This window comes from Anopheles arabiensis, chromosome 2 (genome assembly GCF_016920715.1).
Source record: "Anopheles arabiensis isolate DONGOLA chromosome 2, AaraD3, whole genome shotgun sequence".
Taxonomy (NCBI): domain Eukaryota; kingdom Metazoa; phylum Arthropoda; class Insecta; order Diptera; family Culicidae; genus Anopheles; species Anopheles arabiensis.
Window position 1 is genome coordinate 91,407,989 of NC_053517.1, and position 21,684 is coordinate 91,429,672.

Genomic DNA, 21,684 nt, shown 5'->3' on the forward strand with positions numbered 1-21,684 from the left:
CCGACGGAGTCATGTTGTGATAAATCTGGTTTGTGCTGCAGAAGCATGATGAGCCTCGAATGGTGTAGATGTGTCACCGGATGTCGTCAGGTGAGTTGCACAATCTAATGGGCGGGATGTGTAGCCGACAAAAGGGTACAGCAACACTTAAGATTTGGAGAATATGGACCTAAAAGCTAACCATTCGAACGCATAAAAGCTAAGTGAAACTAAAGATAAGCGCAGTTGAATGAAACCGCCTCTATCGCGGCGTTATTCACGGTTGACTCGTACGTTCGTCTGCTCCGCGACCACACAGGTGTAGCTTTTCCGGAGCGGTAATGTTGTGCAGTCCACAGTAGGCTTTGAATTTGGTTTGGAGTTCATCATTTTTGCGCTTCAAACGGAGCTTTTCCTCCCGCAGCACAATGTTGATCGCCTCCACACGGTTAATTTTGTGAATCAAGTAATCAAACGTATCGTCGTGTGCTTCTGGTTTGTGCAGCCTCTTGCCGTCATCCGGTTCCGGCTGAAACCACCTGGCAGCGTACCGTTGATCCTGTTCCGTCTCGTACTGCGTACAGATCAGTGCCATTTTGGCAATTTTTTCACCCCAAGCAAAATGCTCCGCCAGCAGCTTCCTAAGCTGATGCGTGAAGGAACAGATCCATTTGAGGCAGCGCTGATGTTCGTCGTCTAGCTGCTGTTGCTGTTTCTTCAGCAGCAGTACCTTCATTTCCAGCAGTCGGCGATAGTTGTGCCGGGTGCGTAGCTTTCTTCTTGCCCCGATGCGGGCCAGCTTGAGCGTATGCTCAAGCTGTGTCTTCTTGCTCTGTAGTACAGCCATCTCACAGCAGTTCTTGTTGAAAATCTTGTCATCATCTTCGGTGCGCTGAACGAGCCCATGGTAGGCAGCTTGCCGCTCTGGATACAGCACGGTTTGGAAGTAGTCGTCAAGTGTTGCCCGCAGCTGCCGGTAGAGGGCACTCATTTCGTTGAACTTATGATCGCGAATTATTTCGCATTTTTCCACTTGCTGCGAGAGAACGAGAGTGCGTGTGGAAGGGTGAGTTTTGCACTTTTGGCATAACGTATCGATTGCTTACCGCACTTATGTTTTGGTTGTTGGCCGCAAGCAACCACTCACGATCGTTCGATTCGTCTAGCTTCATTTTGGACAACAGTTCCGCAAGTGAAGACTCCAGCAACTCCATCTGGGAGGTGCTGAAGCTCTGAAAGAAAGATAAAGAAAAGCTTATTTTGTGTAACAGATCACCTCCCCTTGGAGGCATACGCAGACTCGTTTCCTACCTCTTTACTTTCGACTTCTTCGCGGAACTCTTTCAGAAGCTTTTGGCTCTCGCTTTCGTAATGCTCCAGCACCGTTGCGGTCAGGAAGTCCTTGAGCCCTGTTAAAGTAAATTAAGCGTCAGAAAAGCTTCCAACTTACAACCCCCCTCCAACGCAATGCCCTCCAAACTCACGGATGTAGTAGTCGAGTACGTTCCCCAGCCGGGCCAAACATTTCGTGTGTATCTCCTGAACCTCCTCCTGTGCGCCCACCAACCGACGGATGCATTCATTTTTGCGGTCAAAAACCGTCCCGAAGCATTGCTGCTGCTGGCGTAACTCTTCCACCAGCTGGCCAGACTGCACCTGCGCGCAGAGCGTTTCCCAGTCCGCAAAGAACGCTCGCTCGGTTTGGTCCGAAAAGTCTCGCTCGCGCTTCAGGTGGTCCTATCCTTTTTCATAATTGAATTAATTATGTGTGTGTGTTTTTTGTTGTTGTCGCTGATACCAACAAAAACTTATTCCTCACGGTGAGTGACAGGTTCGATAATTGAACAAACCGGTCCCGCGGGATGCCGGATCGTAATCAATCCGCCCTTCACATGCCTTTTCTCTCCCCAAACAAAAGACCGATCCACTTACCCGGTACAGTTGATTTTGTGCTTCCCGTGCAGCGGCCTTCTTGGCGAGCAGCTTTTCCTGCTTTTTGCGCCTCAGTTCCTCCTGCTTGGTATCGATTTCTTGATCTGCGTTATCCATCGCAGGAGAAGGATGTAGGGTAAAGCTAACCGCAGATTGACAGATTTACCACCGGCTCCGACAGTAGATGCAGATGAGTGTAGGACCATTTCGCAACGCCTACTGCGTGTTGATTGCTTTTTTGTGGGTTGTTTTTCCTTTGAAATTGAAACATTAACATAAAACATTAATTTATCCTTTCTCCATGCAGCATGCGTCAGGCGAGTGAGTGTGGAAAGGCTTCTCCTGTTGGAAAGCGAAACGGTGAGGTCGATAATTGATGATAAGCATCGAGTGGTTATTAATATCACAAGACAAACTTATTGGAGAAATGCAGGTTGGGAAGAAACACTCAACGAATGTATTAGACGACCATTTGAACATGGTGTACGGGGGGGGGGACAGGTGTGGTTAAAGCCTGATGATGCTTGGTTCCGATGTAATTTTACGAGAGTAATGTGATGAGCGGTTGTGTCATCCATCAGTCTGTGCTGGTCATTGGCGCCCTGCTACAGCGTGATTAGCGGGCGAGATGACCGCCGCGCTCGTCCGGACCGGATGACCGGAAGGTGCAAATGGGGCTTTGGCGGAAGGAAGCCGGGAAATGTGCGCAATTTAGCGTACGTAGCAAAGTGGAACTATTAGAAGCGTAATTTACCATTTATGCATATTTTTATAACATCGTTATGAGGTGCATAACCTTGTACATATAGGGTGGTTTCTTTAGGGTGGGTCGGAAATAAAGCAAACTTTTACGACACTATGAGCAGTAGCAGGAGAAGCTCGTGATGTAGACATTTGTTTGGCAAAGCATGATTGTGCCGTTTTGATGACGTTTATTGTCTGTGGCTCTACCATTTGACATTTCTTAAGACCTGCTTAAAGATAAGACGCGACTCTAAAATTGGCCCAATTATTTCGTGCCCTACGGAGCGTTTAAATTACTTTTCGCTACATTGCTATCTCGTTTGTTGTTTTTTTTATTTGCTAAGGCTTCTGCTCCATCACCAGCCCCTCGTTCGCGTATCCCTGCCCACCGTCCTGGCGCTGTTTTTCCCGCTCCCTTTCCCGTGCCTCGATCGACCACGGCTGCAGCTCCCCGGACACCCCGAACCAGTAGGTGACGCAACCGATCAGATAGATCCCGGCGGCAATGTAGAACACGGTGCGCCACTCGTTCTCGCTCCCGCTCGCCGTCAGCTGCCCGGACACGATCGGTGTGAGGATGCCGGCCACCGTCGAGAAGGTGTTGGAAATTCCCATCAGCACGCCGGCACTTTTCGGCGACAGGTCGAGATGGTTGACGGCGAACCCGCACCAGGCGAATGCACCGCACCCGACCGCGATCGTGATGCAGGTGAGGGTGGGGGCCGGGCGCAGGATGTAGGCCCCGACTAGCATGAACACCGTTTGGGCGAGGAAAGCGCCACAGTTGAAGTACCGGCGGACCTGGGTTGTCGTGAGCCAGCGCCGGATCTGGCAGAGATCGGCCAGATAGCCGGCAACACTGAGCAGCAGCCCCATCACTAGGTAGGGTAGTGCGGAAAGGAATCCGGCCGCCTGCAGCTCAAAGTGCATCGTGTCTGGGAGGGGAATGAAAGTAGTGTAAGGTTATGACAAGCAGGAGAGGAGCAAAATAATCGACACCCCACGAGCGAGCACTCACCTCTCAGGAATGTAGGCAGCTGGGTGAGCAGTGTGTAGAATCCCCAATTTTCCGAAAAGCTCGACACGATCAGCGCCCAGACGGCTTTGGACGTGAGGATGCCGCGCCAGGGATGCTGAACTTTCTCTCCCCCAGCGGCGGAACGCTGCAGCGTGGCCAGTATGAACTCTTTCTCCTTGGTGGTAATGTAGGGATCGGATTCGGGTGACTTTTTAACGATCAGCATCCAAGCGACGAACCACAGGCAGCCGAAGGCACCGAGTATGTAGAACACCCACTCCCAGCCGAGCGTGTCGGCGAGCACACCGCTCAGCAGCATGGATGCGACGGTGCCGGTAAACACGCCCGAGAATGCGATCGTTGCCATGCGCGATCGTTCGCTCGGCGGTGCCCAGTTGGACCAGATGGCGTGTATGCAGGGGAAGGTTACACCCTCGAAGAAGCCTTCGGTGGCACGCACGGCGATCAGCCAACCGAAGCCGGCGTGTGCGGCGAGCGGTGTGAGCAGTGTGAGACCGGCCGTAACACCAACTCCAACGCCAAAGACCTAATGTGATGGCGAGCACATGTTTTTGGGTGTATTTTTGTAGATATATTGGGAAAGTAGCTTACATAGTTCCCACCGAGTGCGTTGGAGATGTAACCACCGATAAGCTGCGTAAAGATGTAGCCATAGAAGAAGGAGCTCAGAATGTATCCTTTCGTGGTGGAGTCCCAGTCAAACTCTTGCTCCTGCAAACAGTGATGATCTTAGTACTTCCGAAGCACACTTGATAGCTCCTCACTCTACTCACGTATCCGATCGTTCCATTCGGGTACTGTACGGTCCGGTTCTCCGTCATTGCCACTATCGCAACGCTCAAGTTAACCCGCAGCGAGTACACATTGAAGAATCCAAAGAATGCCAAAAACACCAGCACGTAGCGTCGCCGTCTCCAAAACATCCACATAGGCGCATTGATCCCATCGCTTCCATACGCCAGGCACGAGATCGATTAGATTGTTGCTTTGTTTTGATGAACCACAAACACTCACAAACCTACCTTAGCTTGCTACTCTCTGTAGCATCCATTCTATAGCTCGTCTAGACGCCGGGTAAGATGCTTGTGTTCCGTCCAACAGAACAGCACGGAATGTAGCTGGCGCAAAGCCCAAAGCAGCAGTGAGGGCGCAATCAGATGGAAAGATTGTTTGCAAATAGGTATTAGCGTGCCACAATCAGCTACTTAACCCCCTCACATCGTCTCGTTACGATGACATTGCACTGACGTCTGGCACATCTCGGAGCATTACCTGTCCAGTGCGAGGGAAGATAGAGTTTCGTGCTGATAATACGCATATTGAGTGGTCGTTATCGTGAGAGGTTTGCATGTGAGAAAGTGTCCGGTACATCGGTAGCACTGGAATGGAATTGTGGCTTTCCAATAAATAGGCCTGTTTCATCAAGGGTTAACAGCAGGAGCGCCATCTAATCACGATGTGAGAACAGATAAATTGGGGAATTCAATACCTGTTGGTCGGACAAAACTTTCTTGATAGGTGATAATGGACAATCAAAGGTGATTCGCTTCGTTTTGTCGGTGAAAATTGATGATAATAAACGTAGACTGCAGGGAAGTTGCGCGCTGCACCGATACTTATTCTCAATTGATAGCCCACAAGCTTGAAAAGATTACGCAAACAGTGTGTGTGTATGTGTGTACTACCGAAGACGAAAACGGAAGGAGACGGTAAGACTAACAGCCCGCTCTGAGGGTGACGAGTTGGCTGTCTTATTAACATGCGACCATCGCATCGTAACCGGAAAAAGTCACCCCAACGACTTCATTAACGTGTCAAGGAAGCAGCGAAGATCGGCGCAGAACTTGGCCACTGCCTGCTCGGGTTAGTTTGCTACGCTGAATGTTTAAAACCTATTTATGGGCATGATTAGTTAATCCAAGCGCAAATTCAACCCTCTTTGCGGGTTGTCTCGTGCTGCTACAGTGTGAGCTTACATACTTTGATAGGAGGTACACCCTACCCGTCCAGTTGATTGGAACGAAGGTACATACCCTTCTTGATGTGTGCACCAACCGACACAGGTAGTACATGGACCCCCGAGTCCGTCTGTCAAGTGAAAAACAAACTCCAAGCTGTCATTAATGGGTAGGTTTAAATGAAACAAGCACCGCCGTCAATGAAACTTGTCGACGGCAGTGCGTAACCGAGACCCCGCGGGAGAGTTGACGAGGATATCGAGGCATCACAACGAGAGGAGTGAGCGGAAGAAGATGAAGAAGAGAAGAAAAACTACTCCCAATTCTATGCTGCAGGTGATGAATCTGTCAGCTTGTTGGTTTTACCTGCCTGGTGGAGCGTTTTTTTCTACTTCTCCCCCGTCCGACATGACGTGAACGCGATGTAACGCGAAAGCGGAACAAAAACATAAGCAAACACACGTGATCTTTAGCGTGATTAAACAGGTTCCCTAGTCCGGTTTGTAGCCCTGTGGGTTTGATCTGGTGGGTTGTTTTTTTTTTTGCTCTCCGTATTTAATTTAATTTCACCTTCTGTCGCTGCGAACGGTCCAGTGCAGTGCAGCAAAGGAAGAAAGTAAAAGTGTCGTCTGATTGCTGTTAAATGGACGATGGAGTGAAGTGAAGAGTGATAACAACGGTAGTGTAGAGTTAGAGTAGATGAACTTGAAGTGACTGTCGGTAGGTGAAGCTAGCTGAGGAGCATACGAGAAAGGTATTGAAATCTTGCGTTATTAATGTCATCAGCAGAATAATTGAGTTCAATGAAGATACACGTATCATTGATGACAGGTGAGTTTTGTCCATCTATTTTAAGTAACGCAATTAGTGATTGTTGTAAATTCCAAATTATTTATAAAATATAGTCAACAATGTGTAAATTACTTTCCAACCGTTCAATGGGAAGATACATAGCTTAACAATACATATAAAAACTGTTTGGTTTGATTCTTTCACCAAAATAGGCGAGCAGGCGATATAGAGCTTAAAGCTGCTGATTCTATAAATGTTTTCTTTAGTATTTTACTATTAAATTTTTAATAATGTTTACATTTGTTTTACTTCACCAATTTTGAATTAAGTAACTTAGCTGTCAAAGTATTTCTAACCACTAACATCGTTAATTTCAACGTACTAAGGAATGCAGCCTTTAATTGTATGCATATCAGCAAAACATCACATTGCATACCTTTAGGCGCAAAGGTTGTGCGAGAACATTTTTACTATCGTTGAATGAAATTTGAGCGGTATTTGAGAAGCAAATGTGGCCATAAGACTTAGAACCTTGATAAATGATAAAAAATGATTAATAAATCTTTTATTGTACATGTACTGTCGTACTCTCCATATCATACGCCGATTTAACTATGAAGTAGTTGGCGAAAAAAGTAATAGATCCTTTGTGTTTCTTGTGTCCCAACCAAAGGGTCTGATTCCTTTGCTTACATCGTTTGCGGTTGTTTCACAACAACGAATTACATTTATTTTTCCTTGATTTTATTATGTTTGAATAATTTGAATTATTTTGTTTTGATTATAATGAATATGAAGCACAATTTTGTTCAGGACTAACAACAATGTTTCCAAAATTGTATTATCTCAAACACCTCTAAGAGTACTGATGCTCCTAGGTGGATGCAACGTGTTAGATTTCTCATGTTTACTAGACGAACGGCACCTTTTTCATATCGTTTCAATGCAATTGACATCGGTTTTCCCCAGAGTCATGTACAGTTTGATGAGTTAATGCCCTGCTCTGCCGCACTCACAAACATTGTGCATTGAATGATTATGCTATATCAGGACAAACCTTCCCCAAAACGTATACCGAACTGATTGCAGATTGATTCGATTCCAGTTTAAACTCAATAAATAATGCAGTATCATAGAGTTTCGCAGTCAGACCGCCCTGTGTGCTTCATTCACATCTGCTCATCCATTATTTGAATAGCAAAAGCTCTCCAGTCGTAAGGACCACCGAGTACACTCCCCCAAACACGACCAGATAGCAGTATCTGCGCACGACATCACGGGTTGAGTTTAAATGCCTCCCACAGCTCACTGGCCCCACGTTGCTACGCATACGCATACGCTTACCTTATAGCGGCTTATCAAAACAAAAACAAAGAAATTATTACCACAAACGGTTGTCAATTCCGGCGACCGGCTGATGAGGATGATGATGGGCAATAACAATGGGGAATCGTAAAGATAAATGTCTGCCGGTGGTGCTGCGCCATGTGCTTAGACGTTTACAGCCCCCTCCGCGAACCAGTGTGGCGTGATATAACCTGTTGCTGTTGGTAGACGGCAAGGGATAACTGTAGCTCGTTTTTTTGTCCATCACTGTTGTCCGCAGTGTAAACAAAATGTGGAATGTGATCTTTTACGTACCTCATTCGTAATGATATCGCTTAGAGGTCATCGCATTGTGGCTTGTGAGTAATATAAAATGCACCGTATGACTTTTCGCATTGCAATTTGCACATTAAACTGCCTTTCTCACCTCCTAAATTACATTCATGAAGCAAATCGTGGGACGAACACAGTCAATGAGTGTCAAACGCGATAACACGTTGCGCGATCTGCCGCAAAGATCGTTACCGATTGCCAGCCTTCATCATCGTGTCCATTATGTTCACCTTCAAACAAAATTAGACAACCAATGGAACCAATTTTGGAAACGCAGCCAGACGGCATGGAATCTGTGTAAACACTGCTCTCACTGTTGTTTGTGTGTGCTCTGTGGCTCGGAGTTGCTCGTGTGGAAATGAAACTGACTCAAAAAGGTGGCTCCGCATACCACGGTTGCTAATAGTAACCGAGATGTGTTTGCCATGGGGCGTGAGGTATTAATTTTGAACGCTACTCGTTGCGTCTCGTCAATAATCGGGTACTTCCATGGCTCTTGGTCGTATCTTACAGTGCCGGACATTAGTTGTGTGCACACACACACGGGGGAAGATTGGGAAGTATGCGAATTATGAGCGTGTGTGATACGGCTGTAATCTTCACCGGCCGTCGTCGTCGGCCTATGAAGAGAAGAAGGTCCTATCCAACGATCCTATCGTGACGAAGATATCTCCATTTACGACTGTCGTCCCATGAACATACATACTCCCGCGAAGAAGCAGGGAGAAGCAGGAGCAATCTCAAGAGAGCAACTGATGAAACACGATAAGCCGAACCGCGTTCGGTTTCGAGAGGAGGGAACGGCAGGCAAACGTATGGCAAAACTGCTCCCGCAAAAGCACAACCGAAGCAGCTGTTCTGAAGTAGCTGGGGGAGATGGGCTGGGAGTGGGCGCTTCAATTTGATGATAATGACACCTACAATTCACCGATGCGAAACACGGCGCACAGCGCGTACCGAACCGGGGCCGAACCGTCCGATATAGTGCGCGAGGCCTCGCGGCTCAATCGCTCGATGTGCGGCTCCATCGCCGTCAGTTGCTGGGACGTGGTCAACTGGAACGGGTGCGTTATTCTCAGGCGTGCTCGAACGTACCGGACTGCCAAACCAACCCGATCGGGGAGCCCAGTGACCGGACAGCACCTCGTGTGGGGCAGGGTGTGCTTAATCCAACTTTCGCAAAACATTCACAAACACACATTGGAGGTGGGGTAAACCAGTTCTGCATTGGCGTGTTGGTTCGTGTGTTTGTACCCCCATTTTTTGTGTTGGTTCGTTGTTTGTGATTGTTTCGTTCGCGAAGAAACTGGACCGTGTCCCGGACCGGGTTTGTGTGTGCATGTGTGCATGGTTACCAGTCCGTACCCAGAGGTGAACAGTTGGGGTCGTGTTCCGAGCGGCCACTGCCGCAGCTGGAAGGAAGTAGTGTGTTAGTGTAGTAAGCTGTAAAAGTATTTTCGCTTGTGATTAAACTCATTGAAGCAGAAGATCCCGAAGATTGCTGTTACCAGTGTCCGAGTGGTGCGGAAAGCATAAATTACTTAGCAGACAGCAATCCTGAGGTGACAATAGACGTTCCCTCTGGTGACAGTCTTAAGGACATCATGGAGACAAAGCCAGACAGTAAAGTCGAGTAAGTCCAATCCGCACGTCCTAAGACCATCTTCATCTTGTCCCTTCGTTTTATTGTCCAAAGAAAGTGTCCAAAGACCTCCATTAGAGGGAAATAAAGCTCCAACGTACTCCGCTTACGGAGCTTAACGGGCCGCTTGGTAACTTGAAAGTGAAAGGAATGCTCCGAACCGGGCCAGGAACCTGTTGGAATGTCAGATAAACGCATGCAAAGGCTTGGCGCTTTCAGCTAGCCAGCTTCCGCCATTCCATCTGGAGTGGGAGATTTTGCAGTTACCTAAGGTCGTTCGGTTTCTGCTTGCCCCTCCCACATCTTACACCATACGTGAACGGATACCGTTAGAAGGGGAACCACTTTCGATTTCATTCTATTCCCTCATCAATCCCAATTGATCGTTTTGTTGCCCTGCCTGATCGCTGCGATGCTTCGGGCCACGCGTCATGTTTTCAGTGGGTCAAGTTCAAGCTTTAGAGAGGATTACCTCGTTGCGTGGAGGTGAAGATGCACAGGGTCATCAGCAGCCGCGTGCTGTCGCAACCATAGCAACCACCGTGCGTTGCATCGTCCCGCGGTGAGATGGTTTGAAGGTCGACGCAATAAAAACGCGCTGTCGTTGCTGGGTTGCTGGGAATTAAAGGGCTTTTGAATGCAAGCGTAACGATAAAAAGGCAAGGTGGGAGAGCGCTCTTGCAGGGTGGTGTGAGGCACGAAGAGGAAGGAAAACGTGCCTGGAAGAAAATTGCTGCTGATTGAGTTAGCTAATCTTGGTGGGTGTTTGCGCTTTCGCGGGCATCTGTTTGTGTGTTTGTCAATTAATTTGTGTACGGTTGGTATGGGAGGTAGCTGGGTGATTGGGTCGCTAAGTGGGAAGTGATTTTGGGTAGTTAAACATTTGCTACATTGAGATGTTTCGGTTGATGTAGATGTAGATGGAGCGATGTTATCTTATGATTTGAACAATGGTTGCGTTGTTCAATACTCCCACGGGAGATTTCATTCGCTGGATGAATCTCATTCGTTTGTGATTTATTTCAAACAAATGAACTACAGGAATAAGTTTTTTTTAGTTTTGAGAGTATTAAAAAAGTCCTTTTTTTAAATGAGCTTTATGTGCTTAGTATCAAAATTACCTTAAATTAATCATAAAAAAAAATAAGATTGCTTATAATGTAATTATTTCTTAGATCATATGCTATAACTGGTAGACCCTTCTATCATATAAATAGCTTATCATAATTCATTGTTACTTCCGTTCCAGCGATAACATACGCCCCTCTCCATCGAAACGAGATAGCGCGGGGATTGATACACTTAAACAGCTTAAAGCTTGTCAACAAACCAATCAACTTTTATAAATTATGAGCAGCAGTTTCACTGGAATTGGCAATGAAAATTTCACTCCATTATAAGCGATAGGCAGTGTGTAAAGGATTACCCGAGATTACTACCTGGCGCGTGGTATCTGTCCCGATAAGCTTATGTACGAGTGTAGTAGGAAACCTTTTATCAAATGCTTTCCTCCAAGTGCTCCCTCCCGCATCGCTCGCATTTGGTTTGTTGATAATACTTTTCAGATTATTTACTTTTTTGAAATTCCATTCTGCGTCATCTCAATCAATGTGGGCTGTCAATGTGACATGTGCCAGGGTCTCCTGGTGGGGTGATGAAGCAGCCGTATGTAGATGGAGAGGGTAGGGTGGTGGGGGACATTTGCTTTCGCTTCAGTTGCACGATAAGTGCACCTTCATGCTGGGTAATGAGTTGCAAATAGATCGCAACTACACCGGACTGCCATTTGGAGAGAAGTTTGCATTTTATGCACGCCATGGAGCAGTTTCATGGAGCAACAGGAGGAATGGTTCGGGTCGCAAAGAATGGGGTTGAATAATAAAACAAAATTCGATGCACAATTTGTATTCTTAAGATGCGTTTAGCAAACTGCAATGACCTGTGTGTCCGTTTGCTGGTAGCAACTTCCATGCAGTTCTTAAATTGAAATATTGGCCTAAAACATATAAAAAAAACATTGAACAGTTGATAATATATTTGTAAAATTTATGATACAAAAGAATATATTGTACCATTTTTTTGTTTATAATCATGATTTTGTACAATGTATTACACGTTTACTCATATCCACAGATTATAACACGGTGTGTTAAATGTAATACTATATTTTTAAACTTCTGATAATATTGTTATTAGTATAAAATGGGTTATTAAAATATATGGTTAAAAAATATAAAAAGGAATATAATTAAAAAAGAAGATGTTTAAATTGTCTCATGTTAAGTTTTATCTTGTTTTTGAAAACTTAAACTTAACTTTTTCTTCTTGGGTACTTAAGTTTTACATTTATTCATTGAAATTTTTCATTTAAGTTCCATATAACCGGCATAAAACCTATTACATCTCAATCTGTACGCTCAAATGATTTCAAATGTATCCTCTTAAAGCAAATCCGCAAAACAAACTTGACTCACCACCGCAAACGATGCTCACTTGCATTGAGATTTATGAGTGTGAAGTTCATCCATTGGTGCACTTCTATTTTTACTCAGTCCGGAATTCCTAGCAGAAGATGGTTATCCATCAACCCTTCAATCCTAAACACTCCGACCATCCCGTACCCACCGATCATCATTTGCGTTTTATTGCTTTACTTTACTCTACCACAGCGATGGCATCGACGCTCCGTTGTGGATGTTTTGGAAGCGACGGCGCTACATTGTGGTGTTTATGGCGTTCCTGGGCTTCTTCAACGTCTACTCGCTGCGGGTCAACCTGAGCGTAGCCATCGTTGCGATGACGGAGAACCGGACCGTACACTACGAAAACGGCACCGTCGGATACGTAAGCATCATCCCGAACGAAACCAAGCTGGAGGAGAAACTTTTCTTTATTGTCCTTTGCCGTAATGATTGCGCGCACGGTCTCGTCTCGTCGTCCTACGGCGTGCACGAGGCAAAGGACAAACGACGTGCGTGCCTGTCGCTTGTATCTAACCTTCTGTCCCCGTTTTGCAATTGCAGGAGCAATACTTTGATTGGAGCTCCAGCCTGCAAGGTTACGTGCTGAGCTCGTTCTTTTACGGCTACATCCTGACGCCCTTCCTGGGTGGCTTCATCTCGAACCGATTCGGGGGCAATTATGTAAGTATTTGTTTATGTGGCGCAAGTGTCTCAAGAAGTTTGTTTTCGTGTGGACAGCACAAAACTAATTAAAAACATTCTACTGATTGCGTTGAACATTTTTCTACGACAGGTGTTTGGAGTTGGCATTGGTACGACTGCCGTCCTGACGCTATTGACACCGCTGGCCGCCAAGGCGGGAGTGGCCGTCCTGCTGGCGGTGCGCATTGTGGAAGGCATCTTTGAGGGTGTGACCTTCCCGTGCATTCATGCCGTGTGGTCACGGTGGGCTCCACCGACCGAACGGTCCCGTATGGCGTCGATTGCGTTCGCCGGCAACTACGCGGGCACGGTCGTAGCGATGCCGATGAGCGGAATTCTCGCAAATGCCTGGGGCTGGGAGAGCGTGTTCTACGTGTTTGGTGTGATTGGATGCATCTGGTTCGTGGCATGGATGTTCTTCGTCAAGACATCGCCCGAGGTGGACAAGTGGATCAGCCAGCGGGAGAAGGAGTTCATACTGGAGTCGCTGGGACGTACCGAGGGCGAACAGCAGAAGATCAAGCATCCGTGGAAGGGCATCCTGACGTCGGTGGCAGTATGGGCATTGGTTGTGTCGCACTTCTCGGAGAACTGGGGCTTTTACACGCTGCTCACCCAGCTGCCAACGTTTTTGAAAGGTAGGAATCCAGTGTCATCGACTATGATGTGCTATGGATTAAGAACTCTTCCAATATATTCCAGATGCCATGCACTTTGAGCTGGAGAAGACGGGCTTCGTCTCGGCCGTACCGTATCTGGTGATGGGCATCCTCCTGTTCGTGTCCGGATACCTTGCCGATTGGTGTCAGGTGAAGGGCTACCTCACCACTACACAAGTCCGTCGCTACTTCAACTGTGGCGCCTTCCTAGCCCAAACGGTGTTCATGATCGTGGGTGCGTTCATCCTCGAGCCGGGACCAACGATCACCTGCATTACCATTGCCGTTGGGTTGGGTGCATTTGCGTGGTCCGGATTTGCGGTGAACCATCTCGATCTGTCCCCGAAGAGTGCGGGCGTACTGATGGGCATCTCGAACACGTTTGCAACGATCCCCGGTATCGTAAGTCCCATCATCACCGGCTACATTACGTCGAACAAGAGCGATGAGGAGTGGAAGACGGTATTCTACATCGCTGCCGGCATCTATCTGGTTGGGTGCGTTATCTACTGGTTCGGTGTTTCGGGCGAGCTGCAACCGTGGTCGATTGAGGCGCAGGAACGGCGGGAGCAGGAAAAGCAGCAACCGAAAGCGATCGAAAGCCTGGCGTACACGAACAAAGTGAGCATGGAGGATGAGATGTAGGAGAGGAGGGAGGAAGGAGCTGTGAGCTGTTGCAAATCGTGAGCCAAGATGAACCATATTAGGAAGTAATAGATGTACTAAAATGCGGCCGGTATCTGGCTGGAAACTCCACTTGTTTGGGAAGGACGTTGCAAATGGGCTTAAGTGTTAAGTGCTTATGTGTCTAGGATGGTGCAGAGCGATAACGAAGCACGTTTGCCGAGCAAAGCTTACCTGTGTTTTATAATGTATTTCAATAAAGTATAATAAATTGTTTATTATAAGAACCAAAACCAGATACATCGATTTTTGGTATTTAACGTGCATGCTGGGCAACTTGTAGGGAAGCTTGTCTGCAATATTGTGAACAAACTGTTTGACGTAGTATTGCTTGTACGCAATAAGAGTTGATTTTTTAAGCAGGGATCGTCATATCATATTGAAAACGATTAGATATTATATGATTGTAAATTATGTTTTTGTTTAAGAAAGAAATTAATTGTAAGAGATAGTACAAGAATAATTATATCATCAAAAAGTTGAAAAGACTTGTTCTTTCGTTATCAGTAATTAGTTCTCTCGCTACCTACGATTGATCGCTACCAGTGATGATTGTTTGGTGTAAGAGTTTGAATTTAGAATTTTGAAGTTCTTCTTACCAGATATTCCTGTATTGTATGCATTATATGTAGGAAACGAAATAATTCGTATAATGAGAGTTTAAAAACAATGTATTCGGACAGCATTAGTTATTGTTGTTCAATTGAAATTGGCTAATATGTGAAAATTCAATTAAATAGAACAATACAATTAAAATATATTTAATATAATTCTTTAAATTTGTATACATCTTACACACTTTATATATCTTAATACACTACAAGAATTTTATGTTAGATCTTTGAAGATTTAGCCGTTATTGATTTATTATGTTTGTTTTATGACTTTTAGATTATATGATAGTGCTTTGATTTGTGATCGTTCAACACATACTCCGTTTTGAAGTAAAATAGGTCTTTCTTGTGTAAACTGGCATTACATATTTCATACTTTGTGGCAAAATTTGCATTCCATTGCAAAATGAAATCTTTGCCATTAATTTCTAATAAGGCCTTATTGATCCTTATGCTTAAATTAGCCATGTTGTTGTTGGGCTTTACCAATGTAGTGTACTTCAGAACTCCAACAAAAGTCCTTCGTACCCGCTAAATACAAATCCATTTTTAATAATCTTTTCATTCATTCTTTTGCTTCAACAACCGTTGTCGGTCAAGGTCTGCCTGTATCACTTGTGGGCTTGGCTTTCAGTGACTAATTGATTTCCCCCATAGCAGGATACTCAGTTCTACGTATTGTGGCACGGTACATTTGGTGCTTGAACCCATGACGGGCATGTTGCTAAGTCGTACGAGTTGACGACTGTACCACGAGACCTTCCTTATAAATAATACAAAATAATAGTCATTCATAAATCAAACTAGTATCACACAAGTCCGCAAATAAACCAAACCATCATATTATGAATCACGTTAGAAAGTTCATGTTTACCATCAAAGTTTGATCTTTATTGTGTTTTGCTGTTCCTCCACATTCTTCGCGATGACGAAAGGCTCCAAATAAACTACAAAACTTCATATTTATTACGCAACACACCGAAACATGAACCAAACATCATCGACGTCCCACACCGACCGGGGGGCCCGGGAATCAAAACGCGCAACGGTGACCGTTGTAGTTCGATTGTTGTTTACCATCCCATTCCATCGCGATGAAGACGCAACGCGGTAAACAAACCGATCCATCCCGCACATCCAAACGTCCCATGCCGGTAGGGGCGGTGTGCGCAACCGATGACAACAGAGCGATCGAGACGTCCGAACGATCATCGAAACAAACACATCTGGTTCGTATTTGAATTTGCTCGCGAGAAGCAGAAGCAAACGCGCTTATGTGGCAAAATGGACCGGACGTTCGGTGCTTGTCGGTGTGGGTGTGCTGCTGCTGAGATTGGTCAGTTTCATTTGATCAACCGTGCGGGGTGTGTGTTTGTGTGTTCGCGTTTAGCTGACTCATACGCGAATGGTTGGCGCAAGCGGTAGCGTTGGAGGCGTGCGTCTTGTTTCTTTTTTGCACAAAATGATCTTTGTTTGGTTCGACACCGTTCGTCGGCTGTGGGTTCTGGTTGATGGTAACGTGCGCGGGAGGGGGGTACTTAGACCGTGGGACGCTTGAAGCGCTTGAATGAGTTACTTGCGTTATGAGCCAAGAATAGAACAATCGGTAGTGTTCCTAATATATCATCCATAGCAAACACATGCTGCGAAGGAGTTTTGGTCTTTCTAGAGCATGTCTTTCAATGGTATGCCGGCAGGATGTGTAATGTTTTCACACATGGCTTTAGAATAGAGGGAAAGAATAACAAAAGCCGTACATATACGAGAGCTAAATTGATACAAAAAAAGAAGACACAAGAAGTCATAAATAGAGCAGTAAGCGAAGTGAAAGCATAATTTGCCTATCGCGCCACCACACACACACACATCACAACCGAGACGGAAGTCATCGGTACAACAAACAAACATTCTTACCACCCGATTAGCGTTTTTCAGCGGAAATTCGTTGGTTCACGCTTTGGTGGTTCCGCGGGCGCAAATTATTGCGCCTCTAATCTGTGGCGACACACAAACAAGAAGTGGTTGAAAATAATAAAAAAAAAACAACTCAAAGGGTGAACCACAAAAAACAGCCCTGCCTCAAGACAACATTCACCCAACATAGCGGAGAAAGCGTGAGTGAGTATAGGGGGGTACGGGGCTTTGCTTTCGCCACGAGAACGATGTCAAGGATGAATGAAAGTGCGTAAAAGCGTGTAACCGGCTTCCTTCTTTGAGTGCTCGTGGCAGAACGCAATTTATGAGCATTTAATTCGGTGAACAGTGCTATCAGTTGGAATGTAACTGTACAAGGCCAGTGATGTTCCTAGGGTTGGGTGGGATGGAAGATAAATTATTCGCTTAAATGGAGGATTTAATTTTATTACATTCATTTTGACGGTGAACAACCTGTTCATGGTCAAGGATGGACTGTATGTTGTAATGAAGATCGGTATTTTTAATATATTTTTTCAGCTTACAAACGATTATTAATTTAATTTAGTTTACTTGTATGTGCTTCATAACTCTTCACGAGATAATATAACTAATTTCGAAACCGGTTTAGTATTGCACGACATCAACACCCATGACATGAGCGCTCAAGAATGCGGTCTCATAAACAGATTCATCTCCTTCTCTCCTTCTTCTCTTTTTCGACTTTCAACTTTCGCCCACCTCCCCCTCCAACGCTGGGACGGCAGAATCTGGGTAAGAAAACACCCCCAAAAAACAAATACGAAACGCGGGCAGGCCATCAAACTTGGTCGCCATGAAAAACACCATTCGTCTTCCATTTCATCTAGATTAATTGACACTCCCAATGCGAAGGTTTGCCAAGGCTGATGCCGGTGAGTTTGTTGCCACGCTTGTTCGCACGTTCGGTAGCAACAGGTTGAAGGAGAAAAAGGTGTCCCTGGTATCCTCTCTCCGTTTGGTTTTGTCCTTCCTGACACATTCGTGTGCTGGAGTATCCACCACGGGTAAACAATCCCATCTCACGGTGGGTGGAAGCACATTCCTGAACCGGTGGAGACAGTAATTTATAACCGTGCTAGCGCCACCCTGACCGAAAGCAGCGAAAGTGCTTTGGCCTGCCGAGGGTTAGCCGTGATGTAAACAAAACTAATAACCACACACACATACACGCGTGGTGTGCATGGCTCCCGTTTCTAATTTATGGGTCTGTAATGGTGAAGCGGGGTTTTTTTTTGTTGGTTATTGCGGGAGTTAGCGAATCGTTGACAGCTTTGCTGATGTTGCTGAGTGGAACAAACTCGCCCCGCACCAACTTATGCAGCGGTTGGCAAAGTGGATGAGATATGAGTGTGGTTCGAATTTGGTAGGAAAACTATGTATTTATGGCGAAAATATTTCGCTGTGTGGGAATGAAAAGACGTATAAAACTTTATGCATATCAGCACATCCGTCAGTAAGCCTGTCGAAAGCGAGTGTTTTATTGGGTTTCGGGTTTGTTCATTCATAAAAATTTGAGCCGAACCCATGGAGACGCCCAGTGATTCACACACATTCGCATTGTGGTGCGAGCAAAACGGCGGTGGGAAGGAGGGTGGGAGGTGTTGAAACGAATTGAAGTGGACGATTTTTTATAGCATCGTTTCGGAGCAGGCAGGCAAGCATCCGCACACATGTGTGCACATGGTTGTGGGGCACATTCCGCATCAAGTTTCAAGGGCCAGGCTGCTCCATCGAAACGCATCAACGATTTGCAGCGAGCGGCGTAGTTTACTAGGGAAATATTGTGTGCATTTTCTTTGTTAATAAAAATATATTTTGTTACATGAAAAGACTTTGTGATCACATTTATATATTCTGTATTAAAAGCCTTGTTAGAGAACAAAACAATAAATTATACTATTTTTACTATTTATATATTTTTTTATTTTATATTTTATTTGTTATTACATTCATTTTTACAAAACTTTGCCGAACTTTTAGCTCTATGATGCATTAATTTACATAAACAATTTGGCATTTCCGTTGCACAGTCGGCAATTTGCACGACTTAACAACATGCCAGTCATGGGTTCAATTCTCATATGGACCGTCCCCTTGTAGTAAGAGCAGACTGTTGCGTGGTACTAAATAAATCTGAAAAGCCTGTATAGGCCAGCATGTCCGCGCAGCTTTATTCAATTAGTAACCAGTCCAGTAGCTATTAATTCGAGATACATCTTTAAATAAAAACCAAACTAGATAAAAAGAAGGATTTATAATTGCAGAAAGAATGCAATTATTGATTCTACACTAATTAGTATAGTTTTACAAATCCAACTAGCACTAGAAGATAAACCATGACCACAATTTTTGAAGCACAGGAAAAAATATTACTTAATTAAAATTTGATTCCCATTAATCTTTATAGTTTCTGTTTATTGATGTACACACTAAGCAATTAAGCTGAGCTGTCTACAAGCTAAACGTATGAAGTGTAGTGTTCAAAAACAAACGACGCCTCTTCCTGAACCAGCCACTCGCGACCGAGGACAACCAAAAGGACTAGAGAAACCACCCGAGGGGTTAATAAAAATATTTTCAAAAAGGTGAATCGGTCTGAGCGTTTTCACAAGGTGATATTTTATTCTCCCCAACAACGTGCATGAGGCGCACCAAACCGACGGCGGACAGCATGCGGGAGGCGTTTGCATTTCATAAGTCGGTGGCGGCGGCGGCGGCAAGATGAGTTTGGTAAGAAAGATTTCCTCATTTGTTTTCCAACTGCGTAGCTACGGTATGCACACCGCAAACGGTACGTAACGGTCAAACGGTCCGAAGCGAGCCCGCGAAGGAGCGTTGTTGCGGCGGCGGCGGCTGCTGCTGCTGCTGTTGCGTCTACAATCTGTTCGGCGAGCTATTTTGATCGTCGCGCGCATTTCTTCACATTAAAATTCCATCCAGCGAGGGAGTCGGGCAAACAGGGAACCTGTTCTAGCTTATGGGTTGGGAAGCTGATCGAACGATACAGGCCGGGAGGGAACCGAGGAAAGGCCTAGGAAAGGTAAGAGGGTGCGTAGGCAGTGTTATGAATGCCACCGGGGAGATAAAGTCAAAATATTTTTGCTACCTTAAAGTTTATGATGCCTCGCGGGGAATGCGTCTACGGATGGCAGAACGGTTCGGTTGTAGCATGTAGCAAGTTACAGTTGCATTTAAATGACTGAAAAAGGTTCCTTGCTTGGTACCAATTCTTAGGAACAGCTGTTTGAGTAGATTGGTGTAGGTGCACCGATCATCTGCTGTAAGCGTGCCACAGCGGCGCGATCACCCAGACGAATGTCAGTGTGATGTCAGAGTTCAAGACACGCTTCGGGCTCACGATTGTTATCGGGCGTTGTTGTGTGATCTTAAGCCAACCCACCCCCCCGATCAGGCCTAAATCAGTGTCCGTTGCTTGACAAGTCGTACGAGCGTACGCGCCAGTCCGTTCCGATGGGGGGAGGGTTTTGAAAGATTTAAGCACTCAACCGTCAATCAGGACGCGAAAGCAAAACCATTGCCCAGTTTTTTAAACCCATTTGAAGTCGCAAATCTATCGGGGTGTGAAATTTCACGTCTCAACTCTCCCAGGTTGTCTGTTTTTTTTTTACACGTTCTACGAGTTCGAGGTTCGATTATGTAAACCGGTAAGCAACCATTCATTTGTGACAGGACACTAAATATAGCAAGGTATTATTTAAATCTGCTAACTACCCTTATTTGCAGTACCAACTGCTTCACCTCCTTACCAACGCTCTTCGCTTTTGTGTGGCGGATGGTGTGTCTCATTGGGACTGTGTGGGGCCACCTTAAAGCGGTAGCCGCCAGTGGGAAATGTTTATTCTAGTCCATTCCGTGTGAGGAAGCGTAAAAGGGAGAGGAAAAGCGACACAGGAAAAAAATATTGAAACTACCCCCAAACACTCACAACCCGCCAGCCCAGGAGCGGGGAGGGCATTTTATTTTCGTACCACGGATGTCACTTTCCGTGGGGGTGGTGGCCGGTTAGACAATCTTTTTTTAAAACAAACAAAATATTTCACGGGGGGAAGGAGGACAGAGGAACGGGAACGGGTTGGTGTGCACAAATAAAGTGTGTAGAAAATAGGCGCTAAAACCGCATCACAAACTCTTCCGATCTGGTTAGATCAAGGTTAATGAATAAATCGTACCGCGATGGTTGATGACGCTCGGTGCAGAAGGGGTTGCGTGTTGTGCCACACAAACAAATCCATCTCGATGAACCGGTGTGTTGGGATAGGAGAGAGTGAGGAGAGTTTCTCAGTAGGCCAAATTGACGCAATAAAATCGGTGTACTATTGGTGCGATTAAGTGGAAGAAACGCCGGTTCTGAGAATTGTGTTTAGCGACAGCGACAATCGGCTTGTTGTTTGGCTCTCGAACGATCCTTCCATGAGGTAAACACCATTCACAATGTGTTGTTTTTATTGTGAAGTTAGTTTCAACGATACACGAAGCAAACAAGAAATGGAAAACAGACAAAACAGAACACCATTCATTTTACACTTTTTTTGGCAGAGAAAAACGCGAAAACAACAACGCACACCAAGCTGCCTGCGATGCAGATGGCAAACAAACTCATCCGTTCATTGACTCGGCACGATTGTTGATATCGTTTTTTTGGGAGCGTGCAAGACATAAAAGAAGAACAGTTTGAGCTGAAAAACAGCACTTTTGCATCAACAACCTCCCACATTGAAGGGAGGGAATAAAATAAACCAAACGCAACCAAACAACAAAAAAGCCAAGATGCGTCCGCTTGCATTCCACATCCACATTTTATGCTTCATCGTCTGGCAAAAGTGCAATACATTTGTTTGCAC

The 21,684-nt window shown here is 45.5% G+C and overlaps 3 protein-coding genes across 3 annotated transcripts; 1 reads left to right on the forward strand and 2 right to left on the reverse strand.

Annotated features, from left to right (window-relative positions):
• Window positions 1–216: 216 nt before the first annotated feature.
• On the reverse strand, window positions 217–2,120 carry LOC120897546. Its single transcript, XM_040302520.1, has 5 exons — window positions 1,912–2,120; window positions 1,464–1,716; window positions 1,291–1,388; window positions 1,086–1,211; window positions 217–1,015 (listed from the first exon to the last, which is right to left on the reverse strand). Exons 1-5 carry the CDS (start codon window positions 2,026–2,028, stop codon window positions 257–259), a joined length of 1,353 nt encoding a protein of 450 aa, XP_040158454.1. The 5' UTR covers window positions 2,029–2,120; the 3' UTR covers window positions 217–256.
• Window positions 2,121–2,820: 700 nt separating this feature from the next.
• On the reverse strand, window positions 2,821–5,028 carry LOC120897514 (sialin-like). Its single transcript, XM_040302467.1, has 5 exons — window positions 4,717–5,028; window positions 4,468–4,642; window positions 4,286–4,405; window positions 3,674–4,220; window positions 2,821–3,590 (listed from the first exon to the last, which is right to left on the reverse strand). Exons 1-5 carry the CDS (start codon window positions 4,743–4,745, stop codon window positions 2,995–2,997), a joined length of 1,467 nt encoding a protein of 488 aa, XP_040158401.1. The 5' UTR covers window positions 4,746–5,028; the 3' UTR covers window positions 2,821–2,994.
• Window positions 5,029–9,116: 4,088 nt separating this feature from the next.
• Window positions 9,117–14,490, forward strand: LOC120896059 (sialin). The gene is made up of 5 exons (XM_040299879.1): window positions 9,117–9,736; window positions 12,415–12,589; window positions 12,769–12,888; window positions 13,001–13,547; window positions 13,612–14,490. The coding sequence occupies exons 1-5, from the start codon at window positions 9,708–9,710 to the stop codon at window positions 14,211–14,213; spliced, it is 1,473 nt and encodes a 490-aa protein (XP_040155813.1). The 5' UTR covers window positions 9,117–9,707; the 3' UTR covers window positions 14,214–14,490.
• Window positions 14,491–21,684: the final 7,194 nt, after the last annotated feature.

Excerpts from the sequence above, each read along its gene's own strand:
- LOC120896059 (XM_040299879.1), top strand. The coding sequence starts at position 9,708 with ATGGAGACAAAGCCAGACAGTAAAGTCGA. Across the intron at positions 12,590-12,768 it reads AAAACGGCACCGTCGGATAC|GAGCAATACTTTGATTGGAG; the intron begins GTAAGCATCATC and ends TTGCAATTGCAG. Across the intron at positions 13,548-13,611 it reads GCTGCCAACGTTTTTGAAAG|ATGCCATGCACTTTGAGCTG; the intron begins GTAGGAATCCAG and ends AATATATTCCAG.
- LOC120897546 (XM_040302520.1), bottom strand. The coding sequence starts at position 2,028 with ATGGATAACGCAGATCAAGAAATCGATACCAAGCAGGAGGAACTGAGG. Across the intron at positions 1,389-1,463 it reads CGTACTCGACTACTACATCC|GGCTCAAGGACTTCCTGACC; the intron begins GTGAGTTTGGAG and ends TTACTTTAACAG. Across the intron at positions 1,016-1,085 it reads ACAACCAAAACATAAGTGCG|CAAGTGGAAAAATGCGAAAT; the intron begins GTAAGCAATCGA and ends GTTCTCTCGCAG.
- LOC120897514 (XM_040302467.1), bottom strand. The coding sequence starts at position 4,745 with ATGGATGCTACAGAGAGTAGCAAGCTAAG. Across the intron at positions 4,643-4,716 it reads ACAGAGAGTAGCAAGCTAAG|CGATGGGATCAATGCGCCTA; the intron begins GTAGGTTTGTGA and ends GGCGTATGGAAG. Across the intron at positions 3,591-3,673 it reads GCTGCCTACATTCCTGAGAG|ACACGATGCACTTTGAGCTG; the intron begins GTGAGTGCTCGC and ends TTCCCCTCCCAG.